Below are 17,188 nucleotides of genomic sequence, written 5' to 3'. Positions count from 1 at the left end.
AAAATTATGAGACATGCACAAAAGTAAGAATATTTGGCCTATGCACAGGGAAAATTCAGAGACTATCTTTGAAGAAGCTCATATGTTGGTTTCACTAGACAAAAATTTAAACAAACTAGTTCAAATATGTTCAAAAACCTGCAATAAACCATGTGTAAATAAGTTTTTTTTAAGCATGAGAATTCATGCTCATAAATGACATTATAAAAATGAACCAAAAAGGAATTCTGGGTTGAAAAATATAATAACTGAAATGAAAAATTTACTAGAGGGGTTCACCAGAATATCTAAACAGTCAGAAGAAAGAATCAGTAAACTTCAATACAGTCAACTAAGATTATTTTGTCTGAGAGACAAAAAGAAGAAAAAAGGAAAAATGAACAGATATCAGAGAATGGTGGGACAACATCGAGTGCACTGATGGATGCAAAACAGAATTCCAGAATGAGAGGACAAAGAGAAGAGACAGAAAAATATCTGAGGAAGTAGTTGGAAAAATTTACTATATTTGATGAAAATGATTAAGTTACACATCCAAGAAACTCAACAAACTCCAACTAGGAAAAAAATCAAAGAAATCCACACCTAGATATATCATAATAAGCTGCTGAAGGAAAAGAAAGAATCTGGAAAGTACTGAGAGAAATAATTCATCACATAAACAGAATTCTCAATAAGACGATATTGAATTTCTCATCAGAAATATTGGAGACCAGAAGGCATTGAAATGATATATTCAAAGTGCTAGAAGACATAACAAAACAAAACTTCGTCAACCAAAAATTCTATAGCAGGCAAAACTATTTTTCAAAAATAAAGGTGAAGATAAAACATTCCCAGATAAACAAAAACCAAAGGAGTTCATTGCTGAAAAACCTGCCTGGCAAGAAATACTAAAAGGAGTTCTCAGGCTAAAATGAAAGAATACTAGATAGTAACTCTAATTCACACGAATTTTCTTTTTTTTTTCTAAAAAGCACCAGTAAAAACAACTACATACGTAAACATAAAAGACAGTATAAGGTTTTTTTTTTTTTTTTGTAAATTTTTCTCCTGACTTTAAAAGACAACTGCATAAAGGAATATTATAAATCTACGTTGATGGGTGCACAATGTATAAACATGTAATTTATGCCAAAAACAGCATGCGGGGGATAACAAAGCTATATAGGAGCAAAATTTTTGTATGCTATTAAAATTAATTTTGTATTAAAATTAGATCATTATAAATTAAGATATTATAATTCACAGGACAACTGCTAGGACAATAAAATATAAAAGAAAAGAAATAACACAAGAATTAAAATGGTACTCTAGGAGATATATCTATTAAACACTAAATAAGTCAGAAATAAGGGGGAAAAATACATACAGAAAACTGGCCGGGCGTGATGGCTCACACCTGTAATCCCAGCACTTTGGGAGGCTGAGGCAGGTGGATCACCTGAGGTCAAGAGTTCAAGACCAGCCTGGCCAACATGGTGAAACCCTGCCTCTACTAAAAATACAAAAATCATCTGGGTGTGGTGGCGTACATCTGTAATCACCGTTACTCAGGAGGCAGAGGCAGGAGAATCGCTTGAACATGGAAGATGGAGGTTGCAGTGAGCCAAAATGGTGCCACTGCACTCCAGCCTGGGTGATAGAGTGAGACACCATCAAAAAACGACAACAAAAAAGAAAATGATAAGAAAATTGCAAATATAAACCTTACCTTATCAGTAATTCTATTACATTTAAATGGATTAAATTTTCCAATTAAAAGATATTGCATAATAGATTTTTTTAAAACAAAGTTTATCTGTATGCTAACTCTAAGAGACAAAATTTAGATTCAATGACACCCACAAAAAATTAAAAGAATAGGAAAACATACACCATCTAAAGAGTAATCAAGAGAGCTGGAGAGTCCATACTAATATTTGACAATAAAAGATTTTAAAACAAAAATTGTTACCAGAGATCAAAAGAACTTTTTATAATTATGAGTCAACCTGCTGAGAAGATATAACAATTATAAACATATATGCAGTTAACAATGGAGCATAAAAGACATAAAAACTGAAATAATTGAAAAGATAAAAAGACAATTAAAAAATAATAGTTGAAGACATTAGATAGCGGTTAGAACAAGTAAACACAAAATTAAACCTACTACTAAAGACTTGAACAAACCTATAAACCATCTAGACCAGAGACCTCTGCAGAACATTCTCTATATTTGTGGACTTCTGGGGAACGTCTGTGAAACAGCAGAATATATTATTCTCAAGTGCTCACTGAATGTTCTCCAAAATAGACTATGTATTAGTCAATACAACAAGTCTCAATAAATGTAAAAGGTTTGACATCATACAAAATATATTCTCAGACCAAAAGGAACTAAAGTTAGAAATCAATAATAGAGAAAATTTGTGATATTCATTAATATGTAGATATTAAACAACACATTCCTAAATGACTGATGGATAAAAGAAGACATCAGAAGGGAAATTAGAAAACATTTTGAGATTAATGGAATGAAAACACAATATACCAAAACTTGGGATGCAGCAAAAACAGTATTCTGAAAGAAAATTATAGCTACAAATGCCTACATTTAAAAAGAATAGATCTAAAATCAATGACCTAACTTTCCACCTTAAGAAACTAGAAAAAATGTAAGCTAACCTAAAATAAATAGGAGGTAAACAAGAGAGATTAATGTGAAAATAAAAGAAATAGAGAATGAGAATAGAAAAACAATCAAGAATGTTAACAAAACTGTTAGTTTTTGATTAACAAAATTGACAAAGCTTTACTTCAGTTTAGCACGAAAAAAGAATACCCAAGTTATCAGAAATGAAAAAGTGGACATTACTACCAACCGTTCAGAAATAAAAACTATTATATGGGAATATGATAAACAATTGTATACTAATAAATTAGATAACAAATGGAAAATTCCTGACAAAGAAAATATCAAAACAGGCTCAAACAGTAATAGAAAATCTGACTAGACTGATAAAAAAGAGAAACAGTAAATTAATAATGAAAAATGTTTCCACACACACAGAAAAATCATACCCAGATGGCTTCACTGGTGAATTCTACTAAAAGATTAAAGATAAATTAACACATATTTTCCAATTGTTTCCAAAAAGTAAAGAGAAAGGAACACTTCCTAACTCATTCTATGAGGGTAGTATTACCCTGATAACAAAACCGCGCAAAAACTTCCCAAGAAAAGACAAATAAAAACTAATACCCCTTATATATATGGATGCAGAATTTTGTTAAAATGCTAGAAAGCTGAGTTTAGAGAAAATTTAGAGAATTTAGAGAAAAAGGACCATATCCATGACCAAGTAGAATTTCTCTTGAGTTACAAAGTTGGTTCAACACATTAAAATCGATCCATGTAATATGCCATACCAATAGATTAAAAGAAACAAATGCACAATCTTATTAGTTGATGCAGAAAAAAAAATTGGCAGAATCCAACACCCACTCATGATAAATATACTCATAAACTAGGAATGGAAGGAATCTCGCTCAACCTGATACAGGGCATCAGTGAAAACTCCACAGCTAATGGCATGTTTAATGGTGAAAGAGTTAAAGCTTCCCCTGTAGGATCAAGAACAAGACAACTACTGTCAACACTTCCATTTAACATTGTACCAGAGGTTCTAACCAGGGTAATTTGGCAAGAAAATATAACAAAAGGCATCTATCTATATGGGAAATTAAGACAAAAAAAGAAAAAAAGATATTTGCAGATCTTATACCTAAAAAAAAAATCCCTAAGGAATTCTTACACCTGTAAAAAATTATTAGACATAATAAATGCATTTGGCAAGGTTGCAAAATTGATAAACAAAAATCAGTCGTATTCCTATCTATTAGCTGGTATATGCTGGATTTCTTCCCCCTCCAAATTCATATGTTAAAGACCTAACTCCCAGAACCCGAAAATGTGCCTGTAATTGGGAATTGAGCATTTAAAGAGGTGTTCAAGTTAAAATGAGACCATTATGGTGGTTCCTAATCCAATCTCACTGCTGTCCTTATGATAAAAGAAAATTTGGACACAAAGGAAGATGTATACACAGAGAAAAGATCATGTGAGAACATGACCATTTACAAGCCAAGAAGTAAGGCCTTGGAAGAAACCAAAACTGCTGGCACCCTGATCTGGGACTCTTAGCCTCCAGAAATGCGAGTGTTTACACCACTCAGTCAGTGGTGTTTTGTTGTGGAAGCCCAGCAAACTAATACGAGAACCATTCGATATCTACAAGTGGAATTAAGAAAACAATTTCATTTATAACAGCATCATAAAGAACAAAATACTAAGAAATAAATATAACAAAACAAGTACAATGCTAGTACATTGAAGCTACAAAACTACATAACAATATTGAAATAAAGAAGAACAAGATTAATAGAAAAATATCTCATATTCATGGATTGGAAGACTTCATATTGTCAAGATAGCAACAGTCCCAAAATTAATCTGGAGGTTCAAATAAATCCCAATAAAAATTCCAACAGCCTCTTTTGGAGAAATGGACAAGCAGATTCTAAAATTTATATGAAAATGCAAAGGATTCAGACTAGCCAAATCAATCTTGACAAAAAGAACATAGCAAGAGGACTCACACTTCCTTGTTTCAACTCTTACCAAAAAGCTACAGTAACCAAAACAGTGTGGTAGAAGGATAGACAGATACATTAATGGGATAGAATTGAGAGTACAGAAAGAAACCTATATGTCTATGGCCAACTGATTTTCAACAGTGATGTCAGGATCATTCAATGCAGTAACAATCTTTTCAACAAGTGGCTGAGACAATTGTATGTCCATATGCAAAAGAATAATTTTTGTTCCCTTCCTCACATTTTATACAAAATTTATATAAGATGGATCCAAGATCTAAATATGAAAGCGAAACTACAGAATTCTTAGGAGAAAATATAAGTATAAATCAACCTTGGAATAGGCATAGGTTTCTTATACATGACACCTATAGTAGAAGTAACCAAAGAAAAATATATACATTGTGCTTTATCAAAACAAAATAAAATGTGCGTCAAAGAACACTATCAAGAAAGTGAAAAGACAACTCATATTATTTCATTTCTTTCAGAAAATGTTTGCAAATCCTACATATTTTAAGAACCCAACATCCAGACTATGTTGAGAACTCGTACAACTCAACAATAAAAAGGCAATCCAATTAAAAATGAGAAAGGGTTTAGAGAGAATCTTTTCCAGAAAAGATACACGAATGCTCAATAAGCCCAAGAAAAGATGCTTACCATCAATAGTCATCAGGGAAATGCAAATAACAACCAGAATGTCATACCACTTCACACCAACTGGGATCACTGTAATTTTTTTAAGTGAAAATTAATAAGTATTTGCAAGGATGAGGAAACATTGGAACCCTCATGCATTGCTGGGAAAGTAAAAAGGTGCAACCACTGTAGAAAACAGTTTGTCATTTTCTCACAAAGTTAATTGTAGAGTTACCAAACTGCTCATATGTTCACACAAATTGTGCTTGGATTTTTAAAGTCACGTTATTCGTGATATCCAAAAAGTGGGAACAACCCAAATGTCCAATAACTGATGGACTTCATCTTTTTCCATAGTATAATTCAATGGAATATTATTGGAAATAAAAAGGAACAAAATACAGATATAGTCAACAGCATGGGTGAATTTGAAAACATGCTAAGCAAAAGAAATCAGACACAAAAGGCCATATACTGTATGATTCCATTTATGTGAGCTCTCCGGAAGAAACAAATTCCCAGAGACAGAAAGTAGATTAGTGTTTGCCAGAAGCTGAGGAGAAAGGGGAATGGGCAGTGATTGTTAACGGATATGGGGTTTCTTTTTGGAGTGATGACATGTTCTGGAATTAGATGGTAGTCTGGATTTTACCACCTTGTGGGCATACTAAAAACCACTGAATAGTGTACACTTAAAAAAGGTGAATCTTAAGCTATGTAAATTATATATCAATAAAAATTTTGTAGAGATGGAAATAAAAAGACTGGAAATCTAGGGCAAAAGGAAACAGGATGAATGCAAGATGAGGAAAGGAAATTCAGTACAAGTCATGTTGGCGGACACTAGCAGTGGTGGTGCCTATGGGAATCAGAGCAGTCCTGCCTCCAACAAGAAGCCCTGTGATCTGTGCCAGGAGTAACAGCCTCCACTAGGGGCTCTGCAGAAGCACAGTTTCTCTTGGGGCTGATATTTGAGAGTCAAATTTCCTGCAGTTTAGATATTTCCATCAGTTTAGCAAAATCTGGATAGGCTATAAGGCTGACAACTGTGTCCAAAGCAATGATCACTGGAGAACTTTTCCATGTGCCCCATCACTCTGCATTGTACAGCATATTCTTTAACATGTTTATTTCATTTTTCAATTCAGTAAGTGCTTGCTGAGCACTTGCCCATTTTCCTTTATTAGCAAAATGCAGGAATTTAACCTATCTTTGAGCACAATTTGGGAATAAGGTTTAAGTTTCTATAATACAATATTGCCATTTAAAACATAAAGGTAACATAATGCTCCTACCCCCTTTTGAGAATATAGTGTTCCATTTTATTAACATCTTTTCTACTTTTTTTTTTTTTTAACATTTTTATGCTTTGCTATTTACTGGTCAAAACCACTTTAGCTCATTCAGATTCAGAAAGGAGACTATAAACATGTATGCCATGTTAATGCAGGATATTGTTTCATTATGAATGTGCCTATATTGTTAATTTCATCTAAATAGTACATGCAGTATTTATAGGAGGCTAAAAGGCATAAAGTATTCTTGTATGTGAAACTCTCCAATTAAAAAGAGTTATGTTAGCTGTTAAGTAAGTTTTAAAAAGATGTTTATTCATTTCAAATGCCGAATTGATAAAATTTTCTCCTTAAAACTGTAAAGAACAGAAAGCTGGAATTACCCATCAACAGTACAATAGAATTCCAGTTTGTTCTGAGAGCAGATCAGCCAAGATGAACAAACGAGTCTTGTAATTGCATACCAGAGGTCAAAAATTAGCCCTGCCAAATGAGGAGGGAGAGGAATTGCTGAGACCTAGAAGAAAGGTCATAATATTTGGACTGAATAAAAGCAATTCACTAATAGCAATTTCCCTTTATCTGACAGCAATTGTAGAAAGTTTTAACAAATCCTGTTAAAATGGACAAAAACTATTTCCTGAATAGTTAAGAAAAGATTATAATAAATGTCAAGTATTCTACAGCATGTATAGAATCTCATTTCCAAGGGAGTATGCTGTTTTCTTCAGCATCCTGTTAGCCAAGTTCCAATTTTGGACAGTTCCTAGGAAACACAACATTGTTAAAGACAGAGATGAAACAAGGTGATTAATTGTAAGTACATTTCTATAGATAGTATTGCACTTGGAATGTGTAAAAATCTCTCTGAAGCTTGGTAAAGATAAGGGTTGTAAACAGATTTGAAATCCACACAGCAATAGATCACATGCTAATCTTTGTCCAGAGTTCTATGTTGTTGAGAATGATTCTGATATATTATTTTAAAGGAGAGAGTGTCATATGAATTCCAGATCTTTGTCATGGACAAAGAATCTAAGTGCTATTCATTTGTGGTTCCTGATTCATTTGTTCTTTGAGAGATTAGCTAAAATGAAGGGAGTGGGTGAAAGAGCCACTAATTCTTTTCCTACGTCTATAGTAAATACAAACAGACCTCCAGCCATTACTGTATCTCTCCCTCCTGTCAGATGGAAGATGTAACATCTTCCACGAACCTTACTTTGTTACTACAAAATGGAAAGAGACACTTCTACTGTGGTGAAATGTATATGGCAAACCCAAATAATTTAGGCCACAAAATACCCTACTTTAGCCAGAATGATAAGAGTAATCTACTTTTTCCATTTCACTCTGAGCATACTGTCCTACATACATTTTATTTATTCGTTCCTTGCTACAATGTAAAGGCAGAATATACTTTTAAAAATAATTATTCATCAACATTTAAGACAAATGATCAAAGCTTGAGTTTATTGTTATACAATGTTGCTCTTTCATCTTTATTTCTGAACAGCAAATCTCATCAAGCATGATTGAGTTTTGCTTACTTGTATCTTCTCCCATACTTCTGCATGTACTATGTGTATAGCTCTTCAGAATAAAATTAAAATAGGAGTAAACCAGTACAATTCAGCAGCATCAGTGACTTAACCAAACATATAAAAGTCTTTCCCGACTGACCCTGAATGACCATTTAGCCCCCTTTCAAATTTTGGCATCAAATTTCTACTTAAAAAAGTATATAGTTTCAGTCAGGAGGGCAGAGCATTGATGACCGCAAGTAACAAGAAAAATGAACGCTGCGAAGACGCACATAAAATAATAAAGGAAAAAAGAAAGAAAATGATAGTAAGGAGAGGTGGGGATTTACTTGTTCTCAGAGGAGGAAACACCTATTTTTCTACTGTGAAAGAAGGAAAAATAACCCAGTCTAAAAAAAGAGGTGCTTTCTTGAAATGGTTTCTGCTGGATTCCCCATTATTTTAGATATGATGGTAGCTGGAGTTGTGCAGAATATTTTGGGATGCTTTCCACATGGATTTATGATTCTCAAAAAGAATCAGCATCAATTAAACTATAGTTGACCCTTGAACAGTATGGGGGTCAGGGGAATGGACCCCCTACACGGTAGAAAATTCATGTACAATTTCGACTTCTCATGAACTTAACTACTAATACCCTACTGTTGTAAGAAAATCATAAGGAAGATAAAATATACTTACTATTTATTAAGTGGAAGTAGATCATCAGACTTTCATCCTCATGGTCTTCACATTGAGTGGGCTGAAGAGGAGGAGGAAGAGACATTGAGTGGGCTGAAGAGGAGGAGGAAGAGGAGGGGTTGGTCTTGCTGTGTTAGGGATGGCAGAGGAGGAAGAAAATCCATGCAAAAGCGGACCCTCCCAGTTCGAACCCCTGTTGTTCAAGGGTCAACTGCACAATCAAGTTTTGATGAGAAGACTCAGTTTTCAAACTTGATTTTAAGCAGGTATGTATCTAGGTACTCAAATTCAGATGTAATATTACATGGAATTTAAACACTCCTGGTTAAGCAGAAATAGAAGAATCATTACCTAAGTAGAAATCAACCTATGGGAGGAAAGCTCAGGAAAGAGCCAGGGTCCTGGCATTATAAAGAGTTGTAGGCATGACATATGTTTGTGTTTATTCGTGTATATCTGTTGTTTGGAAATAAAGAGCAAATTGAGTATTGGATTAAGGGAAACATATTTCTTGTGAGAGAGCCATCCTTTGAACATCACATTTGCAAAGGTAGATTGATTATCCGGATCCACTTCCAGTGGGTTTTGTTGCAAGCTGAGACATCTATTGACAGCATCCATAGACTCTTCAGAACTTGGAGTGGAAAGGAACTTGAACTTAGAACACATGGAAATTTGTTACGTGATTGAAGTCTTCTCTCACTTTTGCTTCGGAAACAAAGCCACGTACTTTGCGGTAGGCAATGTTCTACATTTATTAAATATACAGTTAACTCATCCAATCCGTTGCAACCACCTTATAAGGGCGTTACTCTAATTCTCTCCATTTGATGGATGGATAACTGAGGCTAGGAGATAAATTGCTCATTGCAGGGCAGGTGAAATTCCAGCCCAGGCTATCCGGGCTTTAGATCCTGTACTTGTAACCAATAGCGCTTTGCTTCTTTTCCTTGTATTTATCCCTTTCAAAAATGATTAACTGTATGCAAAATAATATAACTAACGAGAGGGCCGGCAAGGGTTAACGCGGAAACAGATCCCCGAGCTGAAAAAACAAAAACAAACCGGGAAGCCAGATCCCCTGAAAGCCCCGGTAGGAAATTCAATGGGCCTCCTGTTCCTTTAAACTCTCGCTTTCGCCCCCGCTGACACTTTACAAAGCCGCTGCGGCAGCGGCGGGGACTACGCTGCGGCGCGCCACCCTCCGCCACCCTCCCGCGCGGGGCTGGGGTCCGAGGGGGCTTCGCGGAGTCGGTAACCCAACTGGCTCTCGTTTGCTTTCTCCACACCCAGCCACTGCCAGACCCAGCCTCCGGGAGGGAGCGAGCTATGGTTAACCCTTTCGTGCCCAGGGAGACCCCGCCAGGGTTGGGGCTGGGCGCGATGGCCCCCAGCAGTCGGGCGCGAAGGCGGCCTGGGCGCCAGGTGGGTGGGGGGAGCAGTTGGCGGAGCTGCCCAGGACGCGCGAGCAGAGTGCGGGGATGGCGCCCAGGCAGCGCGGAGGTACCGCCCCGCGCTCCCCCGCTAGCTCCCCGGACTCGTCCCCTCTCCCCGCGCTCGGGGGTAGCCGGCTGCCGGGGGCGCGCAGGGCTGGAGTGGCCCTCTCCCTCCCCTTCGCTAGGCTCCCCCGGCTTAATCTGTTGGCCGCGACTCCTCAGCCAGCCCCGAGGAAAGTGCAGTCATTGGACAGGTCGGTGCGGGCTGCCGGTTTCAGGGAGGAAGGTGGGAGAAGCCTGGAGGAGCGAAGGGGAGGGCGGAGGGAGGAGGGAGGAGGGTGCGGCGGCAGATCTGGCAAATTGCGAGCTGCCTTCCCTCCTCAAAGTGTGGAGCAGGAGCGCTGGGGAGCGTGGCGACGGCAGCGCCTCCTCCGCCACCAAACTCCTGGGGCTCCGCGGGGGCCTGGGGCCACCTCCTCCTGAGCCTGGAGGAACCCTCTCCGGATAGGTTCTAGCCTGACTCCCTCCCACCCCACCCTTTTCCTTTCTTCTTCCTCTCTCTCTCTCTCTTTTTTTTTTTTTTTAAACACACACACACACACACATTTTTTTTTCCTGCCTTCGGACCTCAGACTGCTGCAGCCCGAACGTTCCCAGGGCTCAGCTCTTTGGAGCTGCCCATTTCTCCCGCTGCGAGAAAGGACGCGCGCCCTGCGTCGGGCGAAGAAAAGAAGCAAAACTTGTCGGGAGGGTTTCGCCATCAACCTCCTTCCCGCAAACCTAAAAACCTCCTGCCGGGGCCATCCCGAGACAGAGGAAAGTTCCTGCAGAGCCGACCAGCCCTAGTGGATCTGGAGCAGGCAGCAGCGGCGCTGGCTGTGGAATTAGATCTGTTTTGAACCCAGTGGAGCGCATCATCGCTGGGGCTCGGAAGTCACCGTCTGCGGGCACCGGGGTGGCGCTGTCCGAGTGGAACCGACAGTTTGCGAGCCCCGGCTGCAAGTGGCCTTTCCTCCCCGCAGTTGTTGTTCAGAGTCGGGTGAGGGCTGCGAGTGTGGCAAGTTGCAAAGAAAGCCCCAGAGGTCCGGAGAGGGCTGCGCTCCTGCTCGCGTTCGCTTCTTCCTCTTCTCGGTTCCCTACTGTGAAATCGCAGGGACATTTGCAAAGGCCTCCGGGTCCCACCGAGACCGATCCGCAGCGCTTGGCCCGGTCGCGCCTCTTGCATCGGGAGCCCCCGAGCACCGGCGAAGGACTGGCGGGCTGGGTAGGGAGGTGGTGGCGGCGGCATGGCGAGGTTTCCGAGGGCCGACCTGGCCGCTGCAGGAGTTGTGTTACTTTGCCACTTCTTTACGGACCAGTTTCGGTTCGCCGATGGGAAACCAGGAGACCAAATCCTTGGTAAGTAAGATGCACTTTGGCTTTTTGATTTTGTGCGCAGCTGAAAACCTTCCTGGAACTCCCATTCCCCCTACTCTCTCCCGCTACATCACCTATCTGCCCTTGGGAAACTTATTGCAGTTGCTTTTCGGGTAAACTTAGGCTTCCCAAACGGGGAAAAGAGGGTTAACAAGAGAAGGACGCCGGGGACTAGGGGTTTTCTTGAGGCTTTCGGGCTTACTTCACCTGGGCGGCAGGGGGTAGTACTGTCTCCCCCAAGTAGCCCCGGGAGGGCTCCATTGTGAGAGCAAGCTGCTTCTGTGGATACATCTCCTAGGACCTGGCATCTCCAGGCTGTGTGCTCTACGGCTCCTCCTCCTTCCTCGCTGCTGGTTAAATTAAGCGAGTGTGTGATGTGGGGTGGGTGGGGGACTTGGTGAAAGCCAGGGATTGCCGGTCTCCCCTCTGCGTGAGAAAATTCCCTGTGGCAGCAGCTGCCTTCCCCTGGGGATCCCCAGTAGCTCAGTCTAGTGAACTGGGCCAAGCGGGCCCTGGAAGTGGGGCGGGGTAGGTGCGGCCGGCGCAAAGGTGGGGAGCAGGTGGGAAAGGTGGGGGCGGGCGCGCCTCTGGATGCTTACCCCTGCTCCTATTGTCCTCCGCCTGCTAGCTTCACAGACAGGCCTGAACGCGTAGAGGGTTCCTCAGAGTGCCCTGATTTTGTCCCCGAGAGGACCCCCAACTTCTGCATCCTCTTAGTGGCTGTCCTGGCAGGTGCGCGTCCTGCGGGGAGCCGCGTCCCGGGGAGGATCGCCGAGCGGAAGGCGCAGGGCTGCCTCCTGAGACCCTGCCCACCGCGAATTGGGTGCCTACTCCCCATTTCCGCCTTTCAGTGAAGAAAGTGAAGACACAGGCAGAAAGAGATCTTGGCAGAAATTGGTGAACTCGGATGGACTTCGAGAGGAGGTGAAACGAGATAAAAAGAAAAAACTTGGAGGGAAAATAAAAGAAAACGAAAACTTACTGCTTAGGATAATCAATTTGTTCTTTTCTGGTGTGTGTGTGTGTGTGTGTGTAATTTAAATGATTGCCCAGAAAGTATGCATGCGTCCTCAACAGTCAAACTTGAGAGTCACAGATGGAAGGCTGGGGGTACACCTGGGGATGCCAGGCAAGGTGAATCTCGAAGATCTTGAAGGAAACCCTTGAGTGAAATTTACCAAGCCGCAACTTAGAAGACAGTCACAACACTTCGCCTGTCCCTGGTGTAAACTGTTCTAGATAAAACACAGATACTGATTCTGCGCTCTTATTTATGGTTGGAGGGGTGTGTGTGTTGGGGTGTATGTGTAGGGAGGCAATAGGATGACAATATTTTTAAAGCTGAGAATAAAATGCAGATTTCTTGGGTGTTGATTTGTCTTTGTCACATTTAATTGCTCTGCATTAATGGACATAGGTTGTTCTTGACTGTGTATGATTTATGACGGTAGACTATACCTTTTGTTTATTTCTCTGATATGTTTCACTGGTCGGAAAAAAATAACACTTTTAGCCTTCCAGGAAAGAACACATGTATTTAAAAATTGCAACAGTAATTTTCATGTACTTATTCATGGTATGAATAGATGCTTAATGAAAACAATTTATTCCACCGCAAACGAGGCTAAAAGGATATGTGTGCCAACATGCATCCCAAGTTGTTTATTTAAAAACTTCTTTGGCACTAGGAATAAAAACTGCATTTGCAGTAAAAATAACTAAATAAATAAATGCCAGCAAATGTTTATCTTTTTATAAACCTTTTCCAGTAATGTTACTGAAAAAAGAATATATGTACACACACACACAGATACACACACACACACTTGCTGTGCCAGGAAGTTCAGAAATTGAGGATGAAATTCATCCCGAAGTAAGATTGGCCATATAATTAAAAGCTCTTGCTGTGAGAAATATAAAATACTTAAAATGTTCAACATCATTGTACTGGTATTTTAAGCTAGTTGAATATTTCTGATGAGAAATATACTCTAGAAGCCCATATATTGATAGGATTGATTTTTAAAAGAATGGTTTTAAATTCCTTGGCAAATTTTTGAAGACTTTTATAAACCAAAGTAGCTTCTTTCCTGGACATCAATTTACATGTAGTTTTATGAAGAAAATATTGTAATTAAATAGTTAGCTTACTGAATATATAAAAATGGCAAGGTGAAACAAAAAATACACAATTTTTTTGTAAACTAGTCTATATAAAAGTTCGATATGGGGGGGAAAGTCCAACAGTCTTGAAATTTGGCACGCAACAATCAGGATTTTTCTTACAGACATTTTGGCACAGGAAAAATATCTGATTTCATAACAGGGACTTTTTATTATGCATTACTTTAGTAAATGCTGCAGTTGATTTTATTGCCACCAGAGGGCAGAGAAACTGCTATTTTCCTCTATTCCCTTTTCTGTTTTAGAGGGAAGTAGTTTATGTTTATCATATAATTTACACTTATTTTAGTTATTCTTTCTCTGGTTAAAGATTTTTTCTGTTATTTCCTGCTTTTGTTGGAGTTAAACAATTTACTTTGAATTATGACTCATTTGTAGAGTTTGTTATGAGAGTGTTGCTGTTGAGACATAATCACTAAAGTTTGTTTGCATATAAACCTAGAGCAAAATAGTATAATAGAGGGGCTGATTCAAGTGAATATTTATTATAAAATGGATATCTGTCCATATTGTTGGACAAAGGACAGGTTAATTATTTTATTAATCAATGACTTGAGGCTACATGCAAAATTTTAAAAATATGAAATCTGAGTTTCTTTTTCCTTTAGAGAATAGATACAAGTTTTGAAGCTTGAGGTTAGGTAAGTTTGGACTGAGACATAATTGTAGTGTAGAACGTTTATGTCAAAGATAATGTTTTTGTTTGTTCATGAATGTCTGCATAGAGGTTTGGAATTGTTATTATTATTATTCTGAGTAGGAGTCTCACTCTGTCACTGAGGCTGGAGTACAATGGCACAATCTCCAGCTCAATGCAACCTCTGCCTCCCGGGTTCAAGCAATTCTCTTGCCTCAGCCTCCCGAGTAGCTGGGATTACAGGTGCCCACCACCACGCCTGGCTAATTTTGTATTTTTAGTAGAGACAGGGTTTTACCATATTGGCCAGGCTGGTCTCAAACTCCTGACCTCATGATCCACCTACCTCGGCCTCCCAAAGTGCTGGGATTACAGGCTTGACCCACCGCACCCAGCCTGGAATTATTATAATCAGGAGAATTGGCACATTTCAGTGTGATCTTCAGAAATAAACTCTTGTCAGGGAGAATGTATTTGAATAAAACTTAATAATGAAAGATATTAATTTTGCTCCAGACAGGTTTCCTTACTACAAGAATCAGATACTCTCATGCAGAGATGTAGAAAATATATGTCCTTATCAATTAGTTTTGTCATTTTTTCCTAAAACTATCTCCTATTACAGAAACATTATGTTTTTAAAGAGGAACGAGTTGATCAACAGCCTTGATCATGGGATCTAAAGTCTTCAGCTGCAGGCCGGGTGCCGTAGCTCACGCCTGTAATCCCAGCACTTTGGGAGGTCGAGGTGGGCAGATCACCTGACGTCAGGAGTTCGAGACCAGCCTGGCGAACATGGTGAAACCCCATCTCTACTAAAAATACAAAAATTAGCTGGGCGTGGTGGCTGACACCTGTAATCCTAGCTATACTTGGGAGGCTGAGGCAGGAGAATCACTTGAACCCAGGAGGTGGAGGTAGCAGTGAGCCGAGATAGTGCCATTGCACTCTAGGCTGGGGGGGGTAACAAAGGGAGGCTCTGCCTCAGAAAAATAAAAATAAAAATAAGTAAATAAACAAATAAATAAATCAATAAAGTCTTCAGTTACTTCCTCATCACATTAAATACAGTCGCTTCTTCATGGTCTTCACGGCCATTGCAGTGTGGCCTCAAGCACTTTCCCACCTTCTCTCCCCTGCCTATTCTTGAATGCTCTCACCAGATGAGCTGCTGGAAGTTCCCTGAGTGTGTACCATGCATTAACACTTCTGCCATTCCTTCTGCTCTTCCTTTTCTAAGTCCATCTCCATCCATCCATTTTCCAATTTTTCCTACAGATTTATCTCAAATGACACTCTCCACAAAAGGATGTGTTGTCTTAGAATTCTCAGTGCACTTTATGCCTTCTTCAAAGGCACTTGCTTGATACTGTAGGGTTTCCTTTTCTTTCCATTTCTGCCTCTCTCTCATGTATTCTATTAGACCAGACCATACGTCCCTGAGGTCAGGGTCTGCTGTCATTTATTTCTGAATCTGCTGTGGCAACTACCAATAAATAGTTGCAATAAATGGTTGTTGGACTTAATTGAACTGAATAGAACTATAGTTCAAGCTGAATTATTAATTTGAATGCCACCTTGGGAGACTTTTAAAGTAATTCCCATGCTAAGACTTTGTCCATCAATAGGATAGAAATAAATTTAAAACTAACTTCAGAGAGTAATTGTTGAAACCGAAGCATAAGATCCAGAAGCCTGCTAAACTATCCTTCTGCTATTAGGTGGGACTTTCAAAAATTCATTCAACCATTCTTCTGTCCTGCTGGTTTCTGAATGAATGTTCACTCACGTTCTTAATCTCATATCTTTTTTCTTTTACATATTTCTTTAAAAAAATTATTTGTTTTAATTTTTATTTTTAATAATATGTATTTAAGCTGTGCAACATGATGCTTGTTTATTTTCAAATTCTGTGTATAAGAGAAAATCAAATTGCATTTGTATTTCTGTGTCTGAATTACTTTACTTAGCACAACGTCCCCCAGCTTCATCCATGCTATCGCAAACAGCAAGATCTTTTTTAAGGCTAAATAATATTCCATTGTGCATATATATATGCACTATATATGCAATATATAGAATACATATGCACTATCTATGCAATATATAATATATATGAAATATATATGATATATATGCACTAGATATGGAATACATATGCACTACATATGCAATGTATATGGAATATATATCCAGTTATTCATCAATGGACACTCAGATTGTTTCCATATCTTGGCTATTGTGAATAATGCTTCAATTAACATGGGAGTGAAGATACCTCTTAAAGGGGCTGATTTTCTTCAGGTGTATATCCAGAAGAGAGATTGCTGGCTCATGTGGTGGGTTTATTTTTAATTTTTTGAAGCAACTTCATATTGTTCTACATTCCCACCAGCGGTGTGTAAGGGTTCCCTTTTCTCCACATCCTCACCCACACTTACTATCTATTGTCTTTTTGACAGTAGCCATCTTAATATTAGTAGGTGTGACGTGATACCTTATTGTGGTTTTGATTTGCATTTCCCTAATGATTAGTGATGTTGAGGACCTTGTCATGTATCTGTTGGCCTTTTTTTTTTGTCTTATTTGGAGAAATGTCAAATTTTAGGCCCTTTGCCCATTTTAAAATCAGTCATATACCTTAAACCTTCTGTTGATAGATAGGACTTTCAAAAAGTTTATTCTACTATTCTCCTATACTGCTAGTTTCTG

General features: G+C 39.1%; 1 protein-coding gene across 2 annotated transcripts in view; it reads left to right on the top strand.

Moving 5' to 3' along the window:
* Nucleotides 1-10,640: 10,640 nt before the first annotated feature.
* Nucleotides 10,641-17,188, top strand: part of PLXDC2 (plexin domain containing 2) — a 453,731-nt gene continuing 447,183 nt past the window's right edge. For both annotated transcript variants that reach the window (XM_011963864.1, XM_011963863.1), the window contains exon 1: nt 10,641-11,637. In XM_011963864.1, coding sequence (XP_011819254.1) covers nt 11,526-11,637 — 112 coding nt within the window. In that variant the 5' untranslated portion in view covers nt 10,641-11,525. The remainder of the gene's footprint in view (nt 11,638-17,188) is intronic.

The sequence above is a fragment of the Colobus angolensis genome, unplaced genomic scaffold (genome assembly GCF_000951035.1).
Source record: "Colobus angolensis palliatus isolate OR3802 unplaced genomic scaffold, Cang.pa_1.0 Scaffold63, whole genome shotgun sequence".
Lineage (NCBI taxonomy): Eukaryota > Metazoa > Chordata > Mammalia > Primates > Cercopithecidae > Colobus > Colobus angolensis.
Note: the sequence above shows the minus strand (reverse complement) of the source record. Positions and strands in the feature narration are given on the sequence as shown.